This window comes from Macaca mulatta, chromosome 2 (assembly GCF_049350105.2).
Source record: "Macaca mulatta isolate MMU2019108-1 chromosome 2, T2T-MMU8v2.0, whole genome shotgun sequence".
NCBI lineage: Eukaryota > Metazoa > Chordata > Mammalia > Primates > Cercopithecidae > Macaca > Macaca mulatta.
In genome coordinates, this window is record NC_133407.1 from 26,145,050 (window position 1) to 26,167,467 (window position 22,418).

Below are 22,418 nucleotides of genomic sequence, written 5' to 3' on the forward strand. Positions count from 1 at the left end.
GGTAAATAGCCAGCATTTTTTTCTGCCATCATTAGCTTTCAGAATTATTAATAGAAATGATCCTCTAAAGGTGAAAGTACTTAATATTTGAAATAGGCCAGACATTTGCTTGACAGTAGATGTGATTTCCCAGATAGGGGCAAGACACTTAATAGTCATGTACAACACTTTGAGTTTGTCATCTTCTCTTCTTAACCCCATGTATAGTAAATCAATAAACACTGATTGGGTCCCTGTTGTACCAAATGTCTATAATCATCACTGCTATTAACACCTATTGACTACATACTGTGTGTGGAACCTTGTGCTGCCTACTTTAAAAAATACAGTGAAGCAGTAAATATAGTAGGAAATTTCTTATCTGATGTGATCAGGATCAGAAGGTGAGTAAAATTTAAAGCAAGGAATATATAACTGAAGCATTTTTATTTTTTTAACTTGATACATATGAGTGTATATTCACCAATTTCTAAATGGAGGGCAATGATCTTCCATGCAGTATGGGTGTTTATCACTTATTTTGAAAACCCATGACGCCTTATCTACCTGGAGCACACAGTATTGATTGCCTGTCTAGAAGCTACTCCCCCTCTTCTACGTTCCAAGAGCTTCTTTTACCCTGGTGCATTTCCCTTTCCAAAGTGAGTTGGGTGATTCTCTGGCTTACCAATGGATGGTGTTAGGTAATGATCTGTTTCTGGCCAATGAGACACGAAAGAAACCTGGGGAAATTCTTTGAAAGATATCTTTGCTGTTAAAAAGCAATGTAGGGGTGTGGGAGACAGTATGCCAGATTTCCCTTTCTGTCATTGACTATTGATTTATTGGTTGTGGGGGGTTCCTTATTCTGCTGCAGTGATTTTGACTTCATAAAGGGTTGTTGCCAATATACTAGAAGTGGTCAGGCAGAGAGGCGGAAGTGCTATGGGATGACTTGATTAACCTGTTGTGTTTAACAACCCCGGAGCATTTCTACCTCAGGACTTCTGCCTCACAAGAATGGGAATTCCATTATTCTTTTTAAGCCATTTCAAGCAGAATTTCTGTTACTTCCAGCCTAAAACATCTTAATTAAAATACCACAATTCCTAGTTTGGGTTTTGTTAACCTGCTATGATACATTAAAGATGTTTATTAAGACATTCCACATAAACAGTCCTCCTAGATTGTAATGATTTGTTTTCCAGTCTTTTACAGCTGTCTTATTGGCATCTAATTCAAAAGCAGATTTTTTGGGGTTTGCTTTTAAGTAGCTCTTATTTTGGAAATTTAAAAAGCATTAAATGTAATTTTCATAGATGCAACATGTCTTTTTCACATTCATATTTCTTTAGTTTATGTGATTTTTAACTAAAATGCATACCTACAATAATAAGCATAACAAAATTGTCTGAATCTTAGTAAACATATGACTCAACTGGTAAGAACAGTAATTGCATGCACATGAAAAATAGTCTTCAGCCAGCTGAGAGCTTTCAGGGAAGGGGGTATCTGACAGGATGGGGGACTGAAGGCTATGGATTAATCTATCCCATTGTTGAATGGTGGTTAGGTAAGATCTACGTATCAAGTTGAGAAATATGCAATTGCCAGTTTTGTTTTTCAAAAGTTGTTGAGTATTGGCAATTTCAGATGTTTCAACTTACACACACACACACACACACACACACACACACACACAAACACATCCTTCAGTCTCCAGGATTTTAAATCCAATTAGGGACTAAGGTATAAGAAAAAAATCTCCAGTACAACCTAGTGTGTATGTTGGTGTCCACCCACATTCTCTCAGATTCATTTTTATTGTTTTATTGTTTTCACTTTAACAGCCAGCATCTGTGGCTCATTTTTAAATAGTTGCCCTTAGGCTACTGGAGCCACTTTGCCCTCCTATGCAGAGAGCTAGAAGTGCCTGAGAATGCACATCCTCCTGAGAAGCCTCAAGCAATGGTGAATGATGGATGTGGAAATATGAAAACCCAGCCCTCTGGTCCAGCGGCTGGAGCTGAATGGGATTAGGCTGAAGCCACTCTCTGTGGGACTTCACCTACATACTTGCTCCGCTTCCTCATATTCCTTTCCTTCTACCACTCTCCTACCGATTTCTCCTGGAGACTTTCTTTAATCACTTGCACCTTCAAATGAAGGGTGCTATTGGGGAATCTGTCATAGCACAACAGAAATAGTAAATGTAGACTAAGTGGTGTAGACTCAGAAATTAAGAATTGAGGACTGTCACTGCCAACTGCGGTGATGAAGACAGGCTTCTAAATATAGTAGAAACTAGATTTGATACACTTGTATCTATTCAACAAATGATTGTAGAGTGACTACAACGTGCCAATTAGTGGTGATGGCAATGGAGGCACTGTTCTCAAATTATGATCCCTGGACCACCAGCGAAAGCACCTGAGCATTTACTAAACATGGAAATTCTCAGACCCCAACCCAGAACTAACTTATCAAAAACTCTGGGGCCAGGGTCCAGCAGTTTGTATTTTTACCATCCTGCCAGGTGGTTCTGGTGCATATTCAACTTTGAAACTGCTGCACAAAGATCCGGTGACATATCTTATCTGCCAATTAATAATTGTGGGCTTGGAAAATTTATTTCATTTTCTGATGTTTAGTTTCCTTATATGAAAAAGGTAGGGGTGATGACATTTGCCTTTTGGGGGCCAAATAAGTATTAATTTTCTTGCCTTCATTTCTCTCCATATTGGCTTCCTTTCCTTCTATTTCCCTCCCTCCTTCTTCTCTTCCTTCTCTCCTTCTTTCCCTTTCTATGTTTCTTCTTCCCTCTCCCCTCCTTTTGTCCTTCTCTCCCTCTCTTCTTTTATCTCTCCCTTCCACTTCCTTCCTTCTTTCCTTCCTTCCTACCTCTTTCATTCCCTCCTTCATTCCTCCTTCTCTCTTTCTCCCTTCCTTCCTATGCCTTCTTTCCTATCCCTCCCTCCCTCCTTCCGCTTCCCCTTCCCCTTCCTTCCCTCCTTCCTTCCTTCCTTCCTTCCTTCCTTCCTTCCTTCCTTCCTTCCTTCCTTCCTTCCTCTTCCTTTCTACTTGTTTGCCTGATGTTTTCAACCTGGTTATGAAAGATGGGCTGAATTTCACTCGGTGGAAAAAGAGGACTAAACTTTCTAGGCAAGCATTCAAAAGCACGTGTGAGTCACAGCAGGGGGATCATTTGGCTATAAAGAAGTCATGGTGAAAGGATAGGAATGGCAGGTTATAATGAGGAAATGCGATTTCAGATGCTGTGTTGTAAACTATATTGTAAAGGCAATCATAAGGCATGGGGTGTGAAGGACTGGGAGTAACTTGGCAAAATGCATGATTTGGGCAGACTTATCTGGCACTGATCTACCCCAATTAGAGGAAGATCAAGATTTCAGCCTTAGAATTCAGTCAGTAAAGCTCATACATTAATGTTGGCAATTAATCCAAATGGGATCCTGAATCAAAATCCTGGCATTCTAAATATGAAGTAGAAATGAGTCTAAGTCCTGCTGAGCAGGGGAAATCAACTCGGCTGAAATTTAAGACAGAAAGTGAGTAAAGATGGCTTAGAGGTACTCAACCCGATAGAATGGGAAAATCACTAAAAGAGGAGTCAATGGGGGATAATGCTGAAGGAGACAGAGTTTGAGGTGAGGTGACATTCATGGGTTACTGTATTCATGCTTCTAGACATCCAGGAAAACAGCAAAGTTTCATAAATATCCTTGTAAAGATAGCTACATGGGCAAACTGAAATATATATAATTTACACACACACACACACACACACATATATATTACAAACTTCACTCTCTGCTAACTTACATAAGTACACAACAATTGATACATTCGTCTTGGGGAAGATTCCTGTTTGGATAGTAAGATGAAAGTATTTTGAAGCACAAATGAATTGTATTAGGTTGGTGAACACATAATTGTGGTTTTCGCCATTGAAGGTAATTTCAAAAACACACAATTACTTGTGAACCAACCTAATATATGTAGCACATTGTATCTGTGTGTGATTTTTTTTCTTTTGGCGTCTGCAAAATGTGCTGAGTTTATAGCAGCCACAGTACTCCATAAGATTGCTTTGTGTATTTCAAGTCTTTACCCCCATCTGGGCTAGATACACTGAGTGCTAAATTCACTTCCTTGTCATTCTATTCTCCTGTCAGCTTCCCATCCATTGATCAAAAAAATATCCAGAATCCCCAGAGTCACACATAAATTCTACATTTGGCCATTCATTGATCTTTCTTATTTAGCATATACTTAAAAACCATTTTCTATTGATCATAATCCCCTCCTCAGTATCCAAACTCTAATTATTTTGAAATATTTTTATGCATACTTCCATTAGTTACTCTAGAGTTTGACTAATAATGGGAAAGGACCTTTCTGTTTTTTTGTTTGTTTGTCATGGAAAAGTATGCTAATCAATGGCCTTTTCTGATGCCCTGTGAAGTTCTGTGAGGATTTTTCCTGGTATCTTAATTGTAGTAAAAGGGACACACTGGTGTTCTGGCATCACTCAGCCAAAACAAACAGAAGGAATGTTGTATTAAACATTTATGTGGAGTAATGGTTCAAAACCAACCTGACCCATAGAAGAGCATAGCATGGTTCACTGTTGAGTCATTTGGTCAGAGACAGTCTGGAAAGATATTATTGTACAGCAAACATATCCTCCAGAGAGTTACAGAGAGAAGTGGGTTGCCTCAGGATACTCCAGAAGGATATTTGCTCCAGGAAAAAAAAAATGTCTTAGAGAAACACTACAGAAATGATTCTCAAACTTGAGCATATATCAAAATACCTGAAGGTCTTGTTAAAACGGGACTGCTGGGATCCACACCCAGAGTGTCCTTCAGTAGATCAGGGAATGAGCCAGAGAATCTGTATTTCTAGTAAGTCTCTAGGTGATGTTGCTGCTGTTGATTGGTGACCGTTGGCTTAGAACATCCTCCAGAAAGAAAGCTTAGAGTCAGGCAGGAACAGGAAAAATTTTTTTTGCTCCCAATATTTTTTCAATTGTGCAGAGATTAATTTTCATAAAACACTATTTTGTTCATACTTCAAATTTGCTCAAATTGTTATTCTTCATTTTCTTCTCAATAAAAGCATAAAAACAAACCCCCAAATGAAAATCTTCAGCAGTATTCCAAATCTTCCACCTGTATGCCTGAAATACTGGTACCTTTGCTTGTTCTCAAAACATTTTTAAGCCTTCATTCCCTACACATTTTTTCATTCTGTTGATTTTCCCTGGAATGCCATATTGTCTTCACCATCATTTTTGCCTTTCAAAGTCCAAAGCATTCTTCAAGACTCAACCTAATCCCTTCTCTTCATTAGGCTTTCTCTGATAAAGTGAAAACTTCTACCCTGAACTTCTTACAAACTTGTATTCCCTCCTTTTTTTTCACAAAATCTTTCAGTGTCACCTATTGTAGCTAGGGCAAAAAAACCAAATACTTTGATATTTAACTTAGTGAAGACCTTTTTTATCTTCATATTCACCTTATGAGATAGATACTATTATTATCCTCATTTTACAGATAATTTACTTCTATATACATCATTTACTTCTTAAGTTACATGATATCAAACATATGATTTTAAGTACATGTGTGTTCCCCCAAAGTACCCATTACCATGCCTTTCAAATGATAATGCTTATTAAAACAATTCCTGCATTCAATGTAGTCATCTTTTGTTTGCTATAAAACAGTAATAATAAAATATTCAAATTCTCATTCAGGTTAGTTCTGCAGGCTTCTATATGAACTTAATTCTGATTATTAGGAAAGGCTGGTTGATGCAATGATACAAAGTCCTGGTTCCCTGTCATCAGTTCAAGATAACTCTAAAGGGCCAATGCAGCCCAGAACTCCTGTGAGATTGACAGAGGCGGGTGTGGAAACTGCATTGTTGCTTTACCCATTCCCATATGCTCTATTCTCTCACATGCCTTGACCTCAATGGTTCTCCTCAACAAATAATCCTGCACACTAATTTCCATGTCTACAGATTCTGTTTCCTGAATAACCCAATCTAAGAAAAAAGGAGTATGGATGAACTACATTTATTAACTTTTTTTTTTTAACTTTTTCAGAGACTGTGTTTGAGTGGAAATTGTACATGCTTTATAATCAGAGAGCTTGGAGCTTATCAGATATGATCTCAGGGAAGTCAATATCTCTGAGCCTCCATTTCTCATCTCAGAAGGGATAACTAATTAGGATTAAAGGTGGCCAAATAAAACAACTACCGTGGCATTTGACGAAACATGGGCACTGAGTACATGGAGGCCTATAAGATTCAACCCTACCCACTTATAGGCCTCCATGTACTCAGTGAAGATAATATGGCACTGGAGTGATTCAACCCTAAATATTTAGGGCACATCTTCTTAACCCTTCCCAGATGTGCTTTTCATTCATTCTGTTGTGATACCATGCCTTGGTTTGTATTGAAAGTTTCTACTTAAAGAAGCCACATGAATACCAAGTTAATCAATGTTCTATAGGAGATATTTTCTTCCAAGTTTGAAAGTAGAGATTTCTTTTTTTCCACACCAGAGACTGGGATTTATAAAGCTTCACCTCAGATAATGATAGTTGTATAACAGCACTTGACACTTGCTTCTCCTGGCTTCCAAGGCCTACAGACTGGCTGTATGTTACAGCAGTGGTGTTGACTCCCTCTGCTGACATGTCAGATGCTCCTCTCTTGACCAACACTTTCCTACTATGATTTTGTTTTGTTGTTATTGGCTTAGGATTTTGTTATAATTCTCCCTTTTGGAATATGTTAGACTAGACATAAAATTGATCTGCATGATTCTGAATTCTTGAATTCTCTTCCCCACCAAAACCTCCTGATATGGAATTTTTTTCCTGTAAATTTCCTCACATGAAATACAATCTTCATTTTTTTTTTCTTAGACACTCAAATATTGGTTTATTTTGAACATCTTGCTTCCAGGTAGACAATCACACAATTTGAAAATATATATATTTAAATATCAACATATCAAATATAATTATATATATATATTAAAATATATATATGTCTTTTCCCCTCCAACATTAAAACCTCTCATTTCTATTTCAGGTCTTTATTCCTGAAAAACTCCACATCTTTCAGAGCAATGATAGATAATTCAAGAGATAATGGGGCAATTAGATAATTCAAGAGATAAGGGGTCAACTATTTTTAATGAGAGTAGATTTAGTGGGGGCATTTCTCTAGTGCTCTCCATTAGATATTACAGTTTTAGTTGTTGGCTTGAGATGGTTTTTAACGTGAGGAAGTGTTTTTTCTTGTCCTCATTTTTAAAACTTTTTTGGGGGAAATGTTTTTTTTTATTATTATACTTTAAGTTCTAGGGTACATGTGCATAACGTGCAGGTTTGTTACATATGTATACTTGTGCCATGTTGGCGTGCTGCACCCATCAACTCGTCATTTACATCAGGTATAACTCCCAATGCAATCCCTCCCCCCTCCTCCTTCCCCCCTCCCCATGATAGGCCTCGGTGTATGATGTTCCCCTTCCCGAGTCCAAGTGATCTCATTGTTCAGTTCCCACCTATGAGTGAGAACATGCGGTGTTTGGTTTTCTGTTCTTGTGATAGTTTGCTGAGAATGATTGTTTCCAGCTGCATCCATGTCCCTACAAAGGACACAAACTCATCCTTTTTTATGGCTGCATAGTATTCCATGGTGTATATGTGCCACATTTTCTTAATCCAGTCTGTCACTGATGGACATTTGGGTTGATTCCAAGTCTTTGCTATTGTGAATAGTGCCGCAATAAACATACGTGTGCATGTATCTTTATAGCAGCATGATTTGTAATCCTTTGGGTATATACCCAGTAATGGGATGGCTGGGTCATATGGTACATCTAGTTCTAGATCCTTGAGGAATCGCCATACTGTTTTCCATAATGGTTGAACTAGTTTACAATCCCACCAACAGTGTAAAAGTGTTCCTATTTCTCCACATCCTCTCCAGCACCTGTTGTTTCCTGACTTTTTAATGATTGCCATTCTAACTGGTGTGAGATGGTATCTCATTGTGGTTTTGATTTGCATTTCTCTGATGGCCAGTGATGATGAGCATTTTTTCATGTGTCTGTTGGCTGTATGAATGTCTTCTTTTGAGAACTGTCTGTTCATATCCTTTGCCCACTTTTTGATGGGGTTGTTTGTTTTTTTCTTGTAAATTTGTTTGAGTTCTTTGTAGGTTCTGGATATTAGCCCTTTGTCAGATGAGTAGATTGCAAAAATGTTCTCCCATTCTGTAGGTTGCCTGTTCACTCTGATGGTAGTTTCTTTTGCTGTACAGAAGCTCTTTAGTTTAATTAGATCCCATTTGTCAATTTTGGCTTTTGTTGCCGTTGCTTTTGGTGTTTTAGAGAGGAAGTCCTTGCCCATGCCTATGTCCTGAATGGTATTCCCTAGGTTTTCTTCTTGAGTTTTTATGGTATTAGGTCTAACATTTAATTCTCTAATCCATCTTGAATTAATTTTCGTATAAGGAGTAAGGAAAGGATCCTGTTTCAGCTTTCTACTTATGGCTAGCCAATTTTCCCAGCACCATTTATTAAATAGGGAATCCTTTCTCCATTTCTTGTTTTTCTCAGGTTTGTCAAAGATCAGATGGCTATAGATGTGTGGTATTACAATCTTCATTTTAATGACCTTCAAATTCTCAGCCTCTTCTAATGTTCCTTGTCCATTACTCATCTTCAAACTTCATCTATATATTTTTGAACTTGAACTTTATCTTCAGCTCTCCTAACATGAGCTAACTACCAGACCTCACTACTAGCCACCATGCATTTAGTACTTGCTATGTACCAGCAATATGCTAAATGCTTTACAACGCTGGTTCTCAAAGTGTGGTTTCCTGGCCAGCTGCAGCAGCAGCATCACTAGGAATTGTGAGAAACACAACTTCTAGAGTTCCAACCCATATCTGATATATTGGTAATTCTAGAGGTAGGGCCCAGAAATCTGTATTTTCACAATCCCTCAGGCAATTCTGATGCCTTCTGATAAGCTCCGATCTCTCTGATTATAAAGCATGTACAATTTCCACTCAACTCCAGGTTTAAACATTTCAAAACTTCATACTTTCAATTTCTACTTCATGTAATCTCTCACTTGCTTCATGGCCCCATAATTTCTACCTTGTTGCTTACTAATTCTAGGTAGACCATGCCGTATAGTTTATTTCTGTATTTACGTCTTCAGTATTACTGGGAGAGTAACACAATGCTGATAGTCTTTTTTATAATAAATGTATATTTTTGCCCCTGAAGCAGGTTCCCATGTGACTTAGTGATTGTTCTTTGCCTTTTGTTGATTCATTATAGTATCTCTTAGAACTTGTTCCAAATACTCCCCACATTTTTTTTAAGCTTACAATGCTATTTCTTGTTGACCAACAGATAGCAATAGAAATCCTCATCTCTGTTTTCCTCAAACAATATTTCATTTTCCACTTACTTTCAACCCACTTTAGGATCTCAGTATCTCTCATTTCTATTCCTTTGTTCTTGTTTCTAAAAAACAGGTGACCCTTTTATTTGCTAAGATTGATTACTTACACTCTTGGTTCACTAGTTCTGTTTTCCTTTTCAGATACTACTCAATCAATTCTACCCTTCTTTCACCTGGAACTTCTTTCCCTCACTTTTGGCCCCTTAACCCAATCAGCAAAATATGTTTGGACTTTCCCTTTACTAAAGAGGAACAGCCTTTTCTTAAGTCTGCTATCAGCCATCTACCCTCATTCTCTCTTTTTCACCTTCAGTTCATAGTCAAATTTCTTTAAAGAATCATCTCACATTTTTCCTTGAATTCCTTTGCCACTCATAATTGTGATGCCTCTTTAGTGCAGCTATTTTCTCAAATGCAATCAATTAACGCTTAGACCAGGTCCCTTTTCACAACAAAAACATTTTCTCAATGTGTATCCGTGTTTTCTCTTTAATCTCTCTGTGCCCACCTGACCATCTCTAGAGCAAAATTTTCCCTTAGTTTCTATGACATTGAAATAATAGAACCCATGAATCTATCTTCACCCATCTTTTTGGTAGTGCTTTAGTGTCCCTTCTTTTTAGCTAATAATTAACTTACTCATTAATTATTAAAATATTCAGGAACATTTTTAGAGCCTATTATCTGCCAAGCACTCAGTCAGGTGCTGGGGCTGTAACAGTTCAGAGGATACTCATGGTCCTTGCCCTCTCAGACTGAGCAGGTTAGTGTAGAAAATATAAATGGCAATGAAAAATCAGTACGTTATTTTTCATCCTTATAATCACTTTATGTGGAGGGTACTATTTTTCACATTTTACAGAAGAGAATACTGAGAAACAGGGAAGTCATATAGCTCTAAGCTTTTGTCCTGAGTACTTTCATTGCTTTCTATATTCTATCTCATAAACCTCACATTCTCCAATCAGTTGAACTCCATATACATGTCCAGAGCTCTAAAACACAAGAGCTAATACAGCCTCTAATGCAGAACCCATTTCCTTAGAGCAAAGCTTGAATTTCTAGCTGTGTAAGGATCTCCACCTGAACATCTCCCACAGACCTTTGACTATAGCTGCCTAAAGAGAACTCATTATCTCACAACCTTACCTAAACAAACATTAAAATAAAACTGAACAACTGTAAGTTCCCTTCTTGGGTTCTCAACTCCTAATAATGTCATTATTTTTCTAGTTCTCCAGGGACAGAAAGTTAGAGATATCTTTAATAAATGTGTCTTCACATAATTGCTACATGTTGTTAGTTACATCTCAGCAATGTCTCTCTTTAAACATCCTTGTATTTCATTCTCCACAGCTGCTATCACTGTTCTCACCTTCATGATCTTTTACCTAGTGCTTCCACGGCCTCCTGAATGCTTTCTACAGCTCTGCTATTTTCTGGTTCTAGATCATCTTATCAACTTGTTATAGCAAATTAATCTTTTTGGTACATTCCTGGTCATGGACATCACCTGCTCAGCATTTCTGGAGTGAAATACAAATTGCCCAGGCTAGCAATTAGAACCCCACTTAACATCTTCCAAATCATTTCTTCTACCTTCCTCCATGCACTGTATGCTCTGGGTAGAAGGGTAGACTACTCCCTTCCTTTTTATCTCTGTCAGACAAAATCATATCATATTTTAAGTCCTCTGTCAAATGACCTCCCTTCAGTGAAATATCTCCAGACTTCACTGCCTTTTGAACTTTGCTAATGTGTTTGGTGTTCTCTTCTAGCACCATAGTCTGCCTAATATGGCACTTATTGGTATGTTGTCAGATTTCTCCTTCAAAGCAGGAGCAGGTCCAGTTTTTTTCACTCCCAGGAAAGTCCTTTACCATAGTAAATTAGGCTTAGTAAGTACTTACTGAATTGAAATAGAAGGATGGGTGTTTGCATCCAGATGAAAACATGGAAAAAGAGAAAGTATCAAACTAACTTATCAGTCATGCTAATTAAAGCACAACAGATCTTTTGGTGCATTGACTATATTTCTGTCTTTACTTTTTTGTTCTTGGCATTTGCTCTTTTTGTTTATCTGTGGGTTAAGTGATTTGGCTACTTGTTAAAGCACACTTGAATAGTGCTGCATGTCTGGAAAAGTCAACGATGGCCTCCTGGGAGGAACAGACTGCCCCTTAGAGGATATTACTTACATTTTCTTTCTAAATGAGGGTGTGTTTGTGGAGTGGTCACTGTGGATTGTTTTTCAGAACTTCTCTTGAGAATATGTAGAGCGGTGAATTACCAAAATCTTTCTACCCTGTTATCAGCATTAGTATTCATAATGATTTTAGCAGGAGCAATTATTAATAACAATAATGAGAAGCTTGCCTGTAGGGTATTTTATCCTTTGGCACTGTGTTCATAAGTTATTTGGCCTCCATAGCATCATGAAACCCCATGAAAACAGGGCTTGTTTTGTTATTTCAGATTATCTTACAAATAATGGCTCAGCTGACATTAGAAAGCAGGTTTATTCTGTTCATTTGTGTTTTGTAACTCAAAATGTGGTTCTTGAATCAGCAGCCTCTGCCACACCATTAAAAATACAGAATATCAGGCCCCACTCCAGACCTATTGGATCGCAATCAGAACTGTAATAAAATCCCAAGGTTATTCCTGTGCAAAGTAAAGTTTGAGAAACACCCACTTTAGGTCCTAGAGCAGAGCAACAAAAGGTATTTCATCCCTAGGGTGCTGTAGTGTGTGCGCGCGTGTGCTTGTGAGAGAGAGAGGAGACAGACAGGTAAGGGGACAGAAATCTCAGCAGGATATGGGTCCCTCCAGAGGGATTGGCATGTGGGATTTGTGGATGTGGGACTCCCCTGTATACTTGCAGTAGCTTCACCAGATTTCGTTGCATCTGCTGTCTAAGATTATTGAGGTTAGCGTTATTTATAGTGAAATATGAGAGTTGAGAGTGTGGGGGAAGTTGTTGTCAGGTACTGCACCCAAACCGGGAGGATAAAGGAGCTAAGCACAAAAGGAAAGCCCGTTTTCGAGCCTCACTCAAAAAGCAGCTCACTCAAGCTCATTTCCAGTATCTCTAGTTTCTAGATGCATTTCGCCTCCCCGTGTTTCCCCTTAACACCCACGACCTAATCACTCCATTAAAGCTAGTTCCTCGCCTCTAGTCTCCAGGTTTCTTTTTTCCTTGTCATCAGTCTCCCTCTCTCCCTGCACCCTCAGGCCGCGGGCCCCTCCCTTCGCGTGGGCTCGCACCTCTCCCCAGCCTGGTGCACCTGGGCTGACGCGGGCTCGGGACTTGTGCGGAGCGCCGCGAGCGCGGCGGAGGCAGAGGAGCGCTGACTGCCACCTCCAGCCCGTGCGGGAGGGACAGCACGCGCTGCGCAACGGGGACGGTTCTCCTTGGCCGCGGCTCAGGGCTCGCGGCGACCACCGCCGTTGAAGCTGCGGGAGGGCAGCCGTGAGTCTCCCGGGACAGCCAGCCCCGGCGGCTGCTCCTCCCGGATGCCAGGGCCAGGGCGCCGGGCGGCCGCCAGCAGGAGAATGAAGAGCTCGGTGGGAGGAAGGAGAGAAAAGCTCCTGGGGGCGCCGAAAGCTCAGCACAGCCGCGGTAAGTTGAGCGCAAAAAGAGGTGTCTCGGTTCAGGTGGCGGAGTTGGTTGGGGCGGGGGGCAAAGAGCTAGGGTTGCGCCTCTGTGGGATACCAGGCGCGAGGGGCTGGGGCTCACATGGGGGGCACGGAATGGACATTCGCACCGCCCAGACCTTGGACCACCTCTCCGGTATCCCGCACCATCGGTCCACACCCCCTGCCTCTTCTCGGTGCCACCGAGAGGAGATGTGAGGTTGCGGGGCCAGAGTGAAGAGCGCGGAGCTTGAGGGTCTCAGGTCACAGCTCACTGCTGAGAACCAAGGGGCAGGGGAGGCCGAGGCTGGGGGGCGAGGTCAGCCTGGTTCTGACCAGAGTCGAGGGCTGGGCCACCCGGGAAGGACGTCCTGCTGTCTGTCTCCCATTGGGTGTATGCGAGGCGTGCTCCCTCCTTGGGGGAAACCTGGCGAAGTTGTTGGGATAAAGAAACACAGCGGGACAGCTTCCTGTTTCCTTTTCGTTTCCTTTCTTCTTCTTCTTTTCTTCTTTTCTTTTTTTTTTTTTTTTAATACTTAAAAAAAAAAGAGAGAGAGAGAGATGCACGCGTTTTGAGGGCAGGATAAGAAGCTATTGAGTTATATGAAGCCTCTCTCCAAGGAAATCACTTTGACATTTAGGGTGGGGTTGGGAGGCTGAGTGTAAGCCAGAGCTCCTGAATCTGATCGTCTTCTTGGCCATCTAGTGCCTCTTTTTACGCTTCCATTGGGTACCTGGAGGACCAAATTAGAAGAAAGCACAGGGTTGTGTACCTTTTGACCTCTTGCATCTTGGGAGGCGTTTTATTGTGCGTATGAATTTGGGTCACAGGACACCTGCAGCCTCCAAAATGGTGTCACCCTGTGTGAAATGCCCAATTCCAGATTAGTCCTCCTTACAGTCGGGCTTGTCCACCTCATGTGCTTCTGGAGATTGTGTTGATGGGTGGTTTAGCCCAAGCTGGTCTGTGATTTCAAACGAGTGATGCGTGGTTCCTGGGCATTGGAGTGTCTTCAATTCTGGAACCTTGAACTGACGGAGAAGAACATCTGACATTCTGTAGGTGTAACTAAGGACCCTAGAGCTGGCGCTGTTCTATGCTAATCCTGCGGTGTTCCCGGAATGTGATGGGGAAATCGTCTGTGTTCTGCTGAGTCTATTTGCTAGCTGGTCTTTTAAATGTGCCTTTCAGGTGACCACTGAATTCTGGTTCACGATGTTTTCTAAAACCGACTGGAAAGGTCTCCCTCCTTCTGGGTTGTTGTGCCACTCGTTGGCCTATGCTGGGTAATTCAGTCACACTACTCTGGTCTCTAAGCATGAAAGGCAAATATGGGTCATTTCAAATTATGTAGATTGATGCAACACAGCATGTGCAGGGTTTGCTGCAATTTCTTCACATTTCTTTCCAGATGTTTTTTAGAAATTAACTTGAGCACTCTCTTCATGGAGCTAAAATGTAGACTGGGAGAATGGGCAAACATCTTGAGTTAATGTATTATCTCAGATTTAAGGAAATGAAGTGCTGGAAGTTGTCTGTGTTAGGAGAAAGAGACCTGAGCTAAAAATCAGGGCTTCTGAATTATTTTTGCTCTACGACAATGTGACTGAGGAATCTTTGGGGTTACTTAATAATACTAATAATACCTAAAACGTGTTTCCCATTCACTGAACACGAAACTCTACAGCTACAGTAAATGCATAACAATCCCAAGAAGGTGGCGTTGTTACCATCTCCATTCTGTAGACAAGGAAAAGGAGATTTATAGATGTTAAATTGGGAAAAGTCCCAGAGTTAGTGTTTTTGTAATCCAAGATTGCAGAACTCCAAAGTCAGTTGTTAACCCCTACACAACCTCTTTGAGCCCTACTTGAAAAATGAGAGTAATATACCTCTCTAAGTTTAAATTCCATGAAAAATTCATACAGTGATGGTAATATCATAGATTGATTCATATGCAACCATTTCAGGTATTTAATATAACAGAATGCAGAATTTGAGACGTGAAATCAAATAAAAATTGTGTGGCACTTATATAATTCAGCCTGCCAGTTCTAGAGAGGGCAGAACACTGAGATCTTAGTGTTCATCTTGAATGACGCTCTTTGAGTCCTGTTATTGTAAATCAATAGTGCTGTATTATAGCCCTTGTCTTAACAATGTGTGATTTATAACATCAAACACGTCTGGTGCTAACATCGTATTTGTATGACTATAGAGTTATCCTGAGGTCTACATGAACACTTTCATATTTCAGCCAGCTTATAATTAAAGCTCAGATCCTGACAGGATTTTAAATTTCATTAAGAGGTACAAGCAGCTTGTTTTAAAATTTCCTTTTTATTTTCAACAGTATTTTCAAAACAATTACTCCCCCTGCTGTGATTTGCTATTTACCAGGTGCATCGAAAGTTCAATAATGAAAATGTTTGCAATTCAAGAAAACATAGTGTTTCATCTATAGTAACAAAGATTAGATGAGTCACGTCTAACTTAGGGTTTTTTTTTTTTTGAAATTTAATTAAAATGTTGCATTTCTCATTGCCAAGTGTATGCAGGTAGCTGAGTATACAGCATCCATTATTTTCTTGTAATCTCCAACTTCATAAACTCATTACTTATGAGTTCTTCAGCTACTTATGAGTTCTTCAGCTACTACGTTAGTACCTGTCTATAAAGATTTTGAGGTTTTAAAAGTAGGAGTAAGAACAAATAAGATAATGTTGTCATGTTTCTTCACTAACTATATACTTTATTTTGAGAGTGATGATATATTTTAAGTCACAGATCTTATTCATACGTGAATGGAATTATCAAATAAAAGTTGTATAAACCCATTGGGATGCTAATGCTATTAATATTCCAAATTTGTGAGGAGCTTTGGAAAATAGAAAATCTTTGAGAAATTGAAGATAACTTACTATGTTTCATTGTATTTGCATGGTACCTTACTGTTTTCAAATAAATCTGCATGTCTCATAATAACTTGCCTAGAGATTATTTTTGGCAGTAGGTAAGGAAGTTTCTATAGTAGCTAACATATTTAACCTTAGAACAGTATTAAAGTAATGAAAGTAATTATGAACTTGAATCGTCAAACTGCAAAATGTTTTACGACAATGGGAGTCTTATAAATGGTTAGCTTTATAATCACATGTATGTATTTTCTACTGTTTTAAAAATGTTTTTTTCATAGTCACACAAGACTAATATTTTATTTGATATTATTTGGCGATTTGAACAACCAGATCTCTGAAAGGTAATTTAAGCTCCATAAACATGAGTCACACTGACATCCCAGATTGCAGAAACTAATATTGGAAAAGGATCTGTAATTTTGAATGTTTCAAGAGCTTGGAACTCAAGGTGGATGGTACTTCTTAGTTTTCTGACAAGGACTCTAAAGTGAGAGATTGAATAAAATAAAGCCGGTGAGTTGAAAATCAAGCAAGTGCTTAAATTGCCACTTAGGAAGCTGAGATCAGCTTCTGTAGATTACACACCCAAAAACTGCCAGTGTAATTTATGTTTCGAACAAGTAGATGACACACTGGAGATCATTTAAAACATTCTAGTACATTAAAAATGTATTTATTTCTACTTTTTTAGAGCCTGATAAAACTAGTGATGTCTTCTTGCTATGGATTGAATGTTTATATCTCCCGCAAATTCATATTGTGAAGCCCTAACCCTTAATGGGATAGTATTTAAGGTGATGCCTTTGAGAAGTGATTTGGGTTAGATGAGGTTATAAGGGTAGAGCTGTCATAATGGGATTAGTGCTTTTATAAGATGAGGAAGAGATGAGGACCCTCTCTTTCTCATGTGAAGATGCAGCAAGAAGATAGCCATCTGCAGACCAGGAAGAGGGCCCACCCCATTTGTTGAATCTGCTGGTACCTAGATCCTGGTCTTCACAGCCTCCAGAACTGTGAGAAATAAATGTTTGTTGTTTAGCCACCTAGTTCATAGTATTTTGTTGTAGCAGCCCATACTGATTAAGACACCCCCCATTTTGGAGTAACTCATGATTAACATAAAAAAATTGCAATTAGAGGAAGTTGAAGGACAGCCAGGGGCAGAGAGTAATCAAATTATTTTGCAAGGCCTTTATCCTATTATAAATGTGCTTTTAATCATATTCAGAGAATTCTGTACTACTTCTAGTAGTTTGCCTAGATTGGGATATGTCTCAAAGAGTATCTTATTCCTAACCTCCTGATAAATCAGTCGAGTATACTAGAACATGGTTTTAGAATAGGATAAAGACCTTCAGATTGCTCAATTACTTTATTTATTTACCTATAATATCATCCTACCTTATGTTTAATTTTTTTGCCTTATTTGCAAACAGAGGGACAGTTCTCTTTATTTATGGAATTATATCTACCAAAACAAGCCAGCATGTTGCATTTCAAAACAGGTATTTTTAGTGAGAAGTTTTCAGTAAGAGAGTTTTCATTTTCCTTCCTTGTAGTTATGCAGCCCATCTTTCAGGAAACAGTACTGATTCTGATGTGCCTTGATTAATCATTAGACCTATTTGTCCCCATGAGAATAAAATACATTATTATGCCACAGTGTTAGGAAGCTCCATTTGAGGATTTTCCTGAGAGTCTCTCATAACATGAGGCCAGATGTTCCCTGTTAACTTTTTTTGTTACCTTATGTGTTCTGATTTTATTACTAAAAAGTTATTCCCTGCAATTTTTATGATAGAAGAGATTATTAGAGACTTTTTTCCTTTGCTTCTCCAACAATCTCCCAACTATCCTCAACTGAAATGAGAGAAAAAAAGAATGAAATGTGTCTTTTCTTTCAAGTGCTCCTTAAACAAAAGAATAACACAGGAAACTCCAGAAGGCATTCTGAAAAAAATCTAGATTTTAAAATTGTATTTAGTTACATACAACTTCCAGAAGTTAGCGGTCTCAGTTTCCTAACGTCATCCAAATCACCTGGAATTTAAAGAACAAAGGTTCCATGTACTGGACCGAGTTCTCAGGTGGCTATAAATTCTACATTCACAGTGACTTCATAGTATATTCTATTCATAGTAAAATTTAACATTAAATCATAGAGAAAAATAGTGATTTAGCATGGTGTAGCATTTTAAGAGTATGAGTTTGAGAACTAGGCCGACTGGGTTTGAATCCTTGTTTTATTTTCTTTAAAAGTGGTGAGAATTTAATCAATGTATTGCACTTCTCTTTGCCTCAGTGTCCTCATCTATAAACTAGTGAAAATAAATCTCAGAGCACGGATTGAAGACTGAATAAGGTGATACACGTAAAGTGTTTTGAATAGTGTGTAGTACCTAGTAAGACATAAATGTTAGCCATTTTTATTATCATCATATATTAGTTTTCCATGGCTACTGTACCAAGATTGCCATAAACTTGGAGGCTTAAAACAACAGAAATGTATTCTTTCAAAATTCTAGAGGCCAGATGTTTGAAATTAGTATCACTGACCAAAAACCAGATGTTGGCAAAGATTTGCTCTCTTAGAAGGCTTTAGGGGAGAATCTTTTCCTGGCCTTTTCCAGCTTCTGTTGCCATTCCTTGACTTGTGGCCACATCACTACAATCTCAGCCTTTGTCTTCACTGCCTTCTTCTCTGAGTCTGGTCTCCCTTTGTTCTCTCTTATAAGGACAGTTATATTTGCATTTAGGGCCTACCCTTATAATCCAGGATAATCTCCCCACTTAAAAATCCTTAATTTAATAACATATGAAAAACCCTTTTTCCAAATAAGGTTATCATCTACAGGTTCTAAGGATTAGGAACTAATGTATTTTCAGTAAGCACTGAAGATTACAGGAGTGGGAGGAGGATGTACATTATTGTGTCCACCATAATCATCTTTTAAAAAATACTATGTTTGATGTGTGAAAAGACAGCAGACCCAACATAAGTAAAACGTAAAAAATGCAGAAAGGACCAGAAATTTATTTTTAAAGTACATTATTTTAATATGTTTTAATTTTGATCAGATTTTGAATCAAAGATGTACTGGGCAATCAATTATTTTCTGCTCTCTTTGCTCTAATATAATGCCCTCAATAAATATTTTATGAGTGATTACTGTGTACCTGGAGAGTGCTAATGCTGGGAATATCAAAGTTGACAGAAAAAGTGAGACCCTGTCCTCATGGTGTGTAAAGACCAGTGTATAAACAATAGCATTACTCTAGACAATGACTACCTTATTAGTATTGAGTACTTGTATTGGGTGTAGTTGGCTCTTTTTGTTTAACCTCAGCATTTTAGGGGCAAGGAAGTATTATTAAACTGACTTTAGAGATAAGAAACTATGCCAAAGGATATATACACAGCCAGGAAGGGCCAAATTTTGAACTCTGCTTCCTCTGATTGACTGTACCATATATGACTTGACACAAGATAAAGAATAAGGACAAGCTTAAAAGTAAATAAAAAATTTGTTTAGAAAGATAAGCATCTCATCGACTGACCACATAATGTAATTACATAGAAATATCAACTAATGAGATGTTCTGGTTAGTTGGGCTTTGGTTTAACCAGAAAGGTAAGAACTACTTTTTAGCATTCTTTTTTGTTTTTCAAAATTTTTTCTTAGATATTAGTTAATATTTCACCCTCAGTGAATAGACAGTGTTTACTTATTTATACTTTATCTTTTTTATTTTTGTCATAAAATATATGTAATATGAAATTTATCATCTTAATCATTTTAAGTGCACAGCTCAGTGTACATTCATATTGTTGTGCAAGCATCACCACCATCCATCTCTAGAACTCTTTTCATCTTGCAAAACTGAAACACTATATCCATTAAACAGTTGTTCCCCGTTCTTCCCTGCCCACAGCCCCTGGCAACGACCATGCTATTTTCTGTCTCTATGATTGATTTTGATTACTTTAAGTACCTCATATAAGTGGAATCATACAGTATTTGTCTTTTTGTAATTGGCTTATTTCACATAACTTGATTTCATCCATGTTGTAACATGTGTCAGAATTTCCTTCCTTCTTAAGGCTAAATCATATTCCACTGTGTGTAAATATGACATTTTGCATTTCTTGTCAACTGTCCATAGATGGCTTTGGTTTAGCTGTTGTATAAAGCTGCTTCGGTTTAATGTTGCTATAAACATGAGTGAACAGATATCCCTTAAGACTCTACTTTCAGTCCTTTTGGAATACACTCAGAAGTGGAATTGCTAGATGACATAATATTTCTAATACTTTGAAGAACTGCCATACTGTTTCTACAGTGGCTGTACCTTTTATATTTCCACCAAAAGCCTACAAGTTTTCTAATTTTTCCACATCTTCCCCAATGCATATTTTCTATTTTTTTTATAGTGGCTATCCTAATGGGGGTGAAGTGGTATCTAATTGTAGTTTTGATTTGTATTTTCCTAAAGATTAGGGATGTTGAGTCTCTTTTCATGTGCTAGCTAGCCATTTGTATATCTCATTTAAAGCAATATTTAGTCAAGTCTTTTGCCCATTTTTAATCAGGCTGTTTGTTGTTGAATTTTAGGAGTTCCATGTATATTCTGGATATTAATCCTTAATCTGATATATGATTTGTAAATATTTTCTCCCACTCTGTGGTTATCTTTTACTCTGTTTCTATGTCTTTTTTTGCACAAAATTTTAAAATTTTCATAAAGTCCTATTTGTCTATTTTTGTCATTGTTGCCAGTGCCTTTGATGTCATATCCCCAAACTCATTGCCTATTCTAAACCTTTCTTTAAAATAATGGGTTTAAGATGACTTTAAAAGTATATAAAGGATCACTAAATCAAATTCCAAAAAAAAGAGCCTAGAATGATTATGAAATAACTATAATTACAGACTAGAATATGAATACTATCACAAACAATGTTGAACATCAAGAGGTAGAAACCCCATAAAGCGTGATTCATTTAAGTACAGTTCAATATTAAGCAAAGCTAACTCATAAGCACATTGTGGTTAATGTTGAGGGAGAAGGTAAGATGCCAAAATGTTCTGTTTCCTGCTTTGGGGTGTTGGTTACCTAGGAGTGTTCACTTGTAAAAATTCATTGAGTTGTATAAATATGATCTACGCAGTACCCTGTATTTGAATCATACTTTAAAAAAGTTTAAAAAGCGAAGCATTGAGACACTCATGGTAAAGAGAAATTTCCTTAAGAATAGAAAAGTTAAGTAAAGAAGTACTCAAACCTGTGTTCTGTAAGAATACACACTCACCAGACTTGGTCCATCAATTTAACCATAAGTTTTTAAACAGCCATTAGACCCAAAGAAGCAGATATAATCAGAAGACTATTTTTTTTCCAGATAAAGAAAACATTCTTGGTACTGAATCTGAAAAAAAAAAATGTTTCTCTTGAGTCTTCATAAAGAAGGAATTGAATGGTTCAGTGAGCAATATCCTTGTTAATGTAGCAAAGATTTGAACAGGAATCATACTTACAGAATATAAAGAAGTTTAGTTATTGGATGCCTCCTTGTCTGACTTCAAACATTTTAATTTCTAGAATGATGAGGAGGCTACATACCTCTTAGACAATGCCCTATCCATTTTGCACCTTTTAATGATGCTTTTGACAGTGAGTGCAGGCCAGTAAGCTTGAGCTCATGTATTCTGACAAATTCTGAGTGCTCATAGACTTTGTGAAGGTTTAGAAGCTGGGGTCTGCTTGACTCTTTGGGGAATCTGAGAAAATTGATTCCTTCCAGGAAAGAAAGAGTACCTCTAAGTTGGCAGTAGTGGTCAAGGTCCAGGCAGCGGTAGACCTTGCCCTCTACTGCCATCTCAGAGATATACTCTCTTGCCTGGAAAATATCAATTTCTCAGGTTCTCCAAAGAGGAACTTAATGAGAAGTAATAAGTAGGGTACAGTGAACTAAGGTGGACTTCCCTTGATAATTCAGTTCTTTGCTGATCTGGTAGAACATCAGTAATCTTGACAGTGAGTTCTGTGACAGTAGAGATTTTGTTTTGTTATAACTCTTTCTTGCAATGCCTGTCAGTGCCTTGAACAAAGTTGGTGCCCCCAAACATTTGTGAAACAAGTAATTAAATTCTGCTGCCTGGTGGACATAGGGGTTGTAGAAAATTGAGTTGAATAGCTATCCAGAGTCTAAATATATTCTGCAATTTGCCTTAAAAACAGCGTAATACTCTGTCATCTAGGAGTGTTCCCTTGTAAAAATTCATTGAGTTGTATAAATATAATCTATGCAGTACTCTATTTGAATTACACTTTTAAAAAGTTTAAAAA

General features: G+C 38.2%; 1 protein-coding gene across 1 annotated transcript in view; it reads left to right on the forward strand.

Moving 5' to 3' along the window:
- The first annotated feature begins 12,800 nt into the window (after positions 1 to 12,800).
- LOC144339504 (uncharacterized) overlaps positions 12,801 to 22,418 on the forward strand; it is a 223,309-nt gene continuing 213,691 nt past the window's right edge. The window contains exon 1 of the mRNA XM_077994148.1: positions 12,801 to 13,137. Within this exon, the coding sequence (XP_077850274.1) occupies positions 13,032 to 13,137 (106 nt within the window). The 5' untranslated portion in view covers positions 12,801 to 13,031. The remainder of the gene's footprint in view (positions 13,138 to 22,418) is intronic.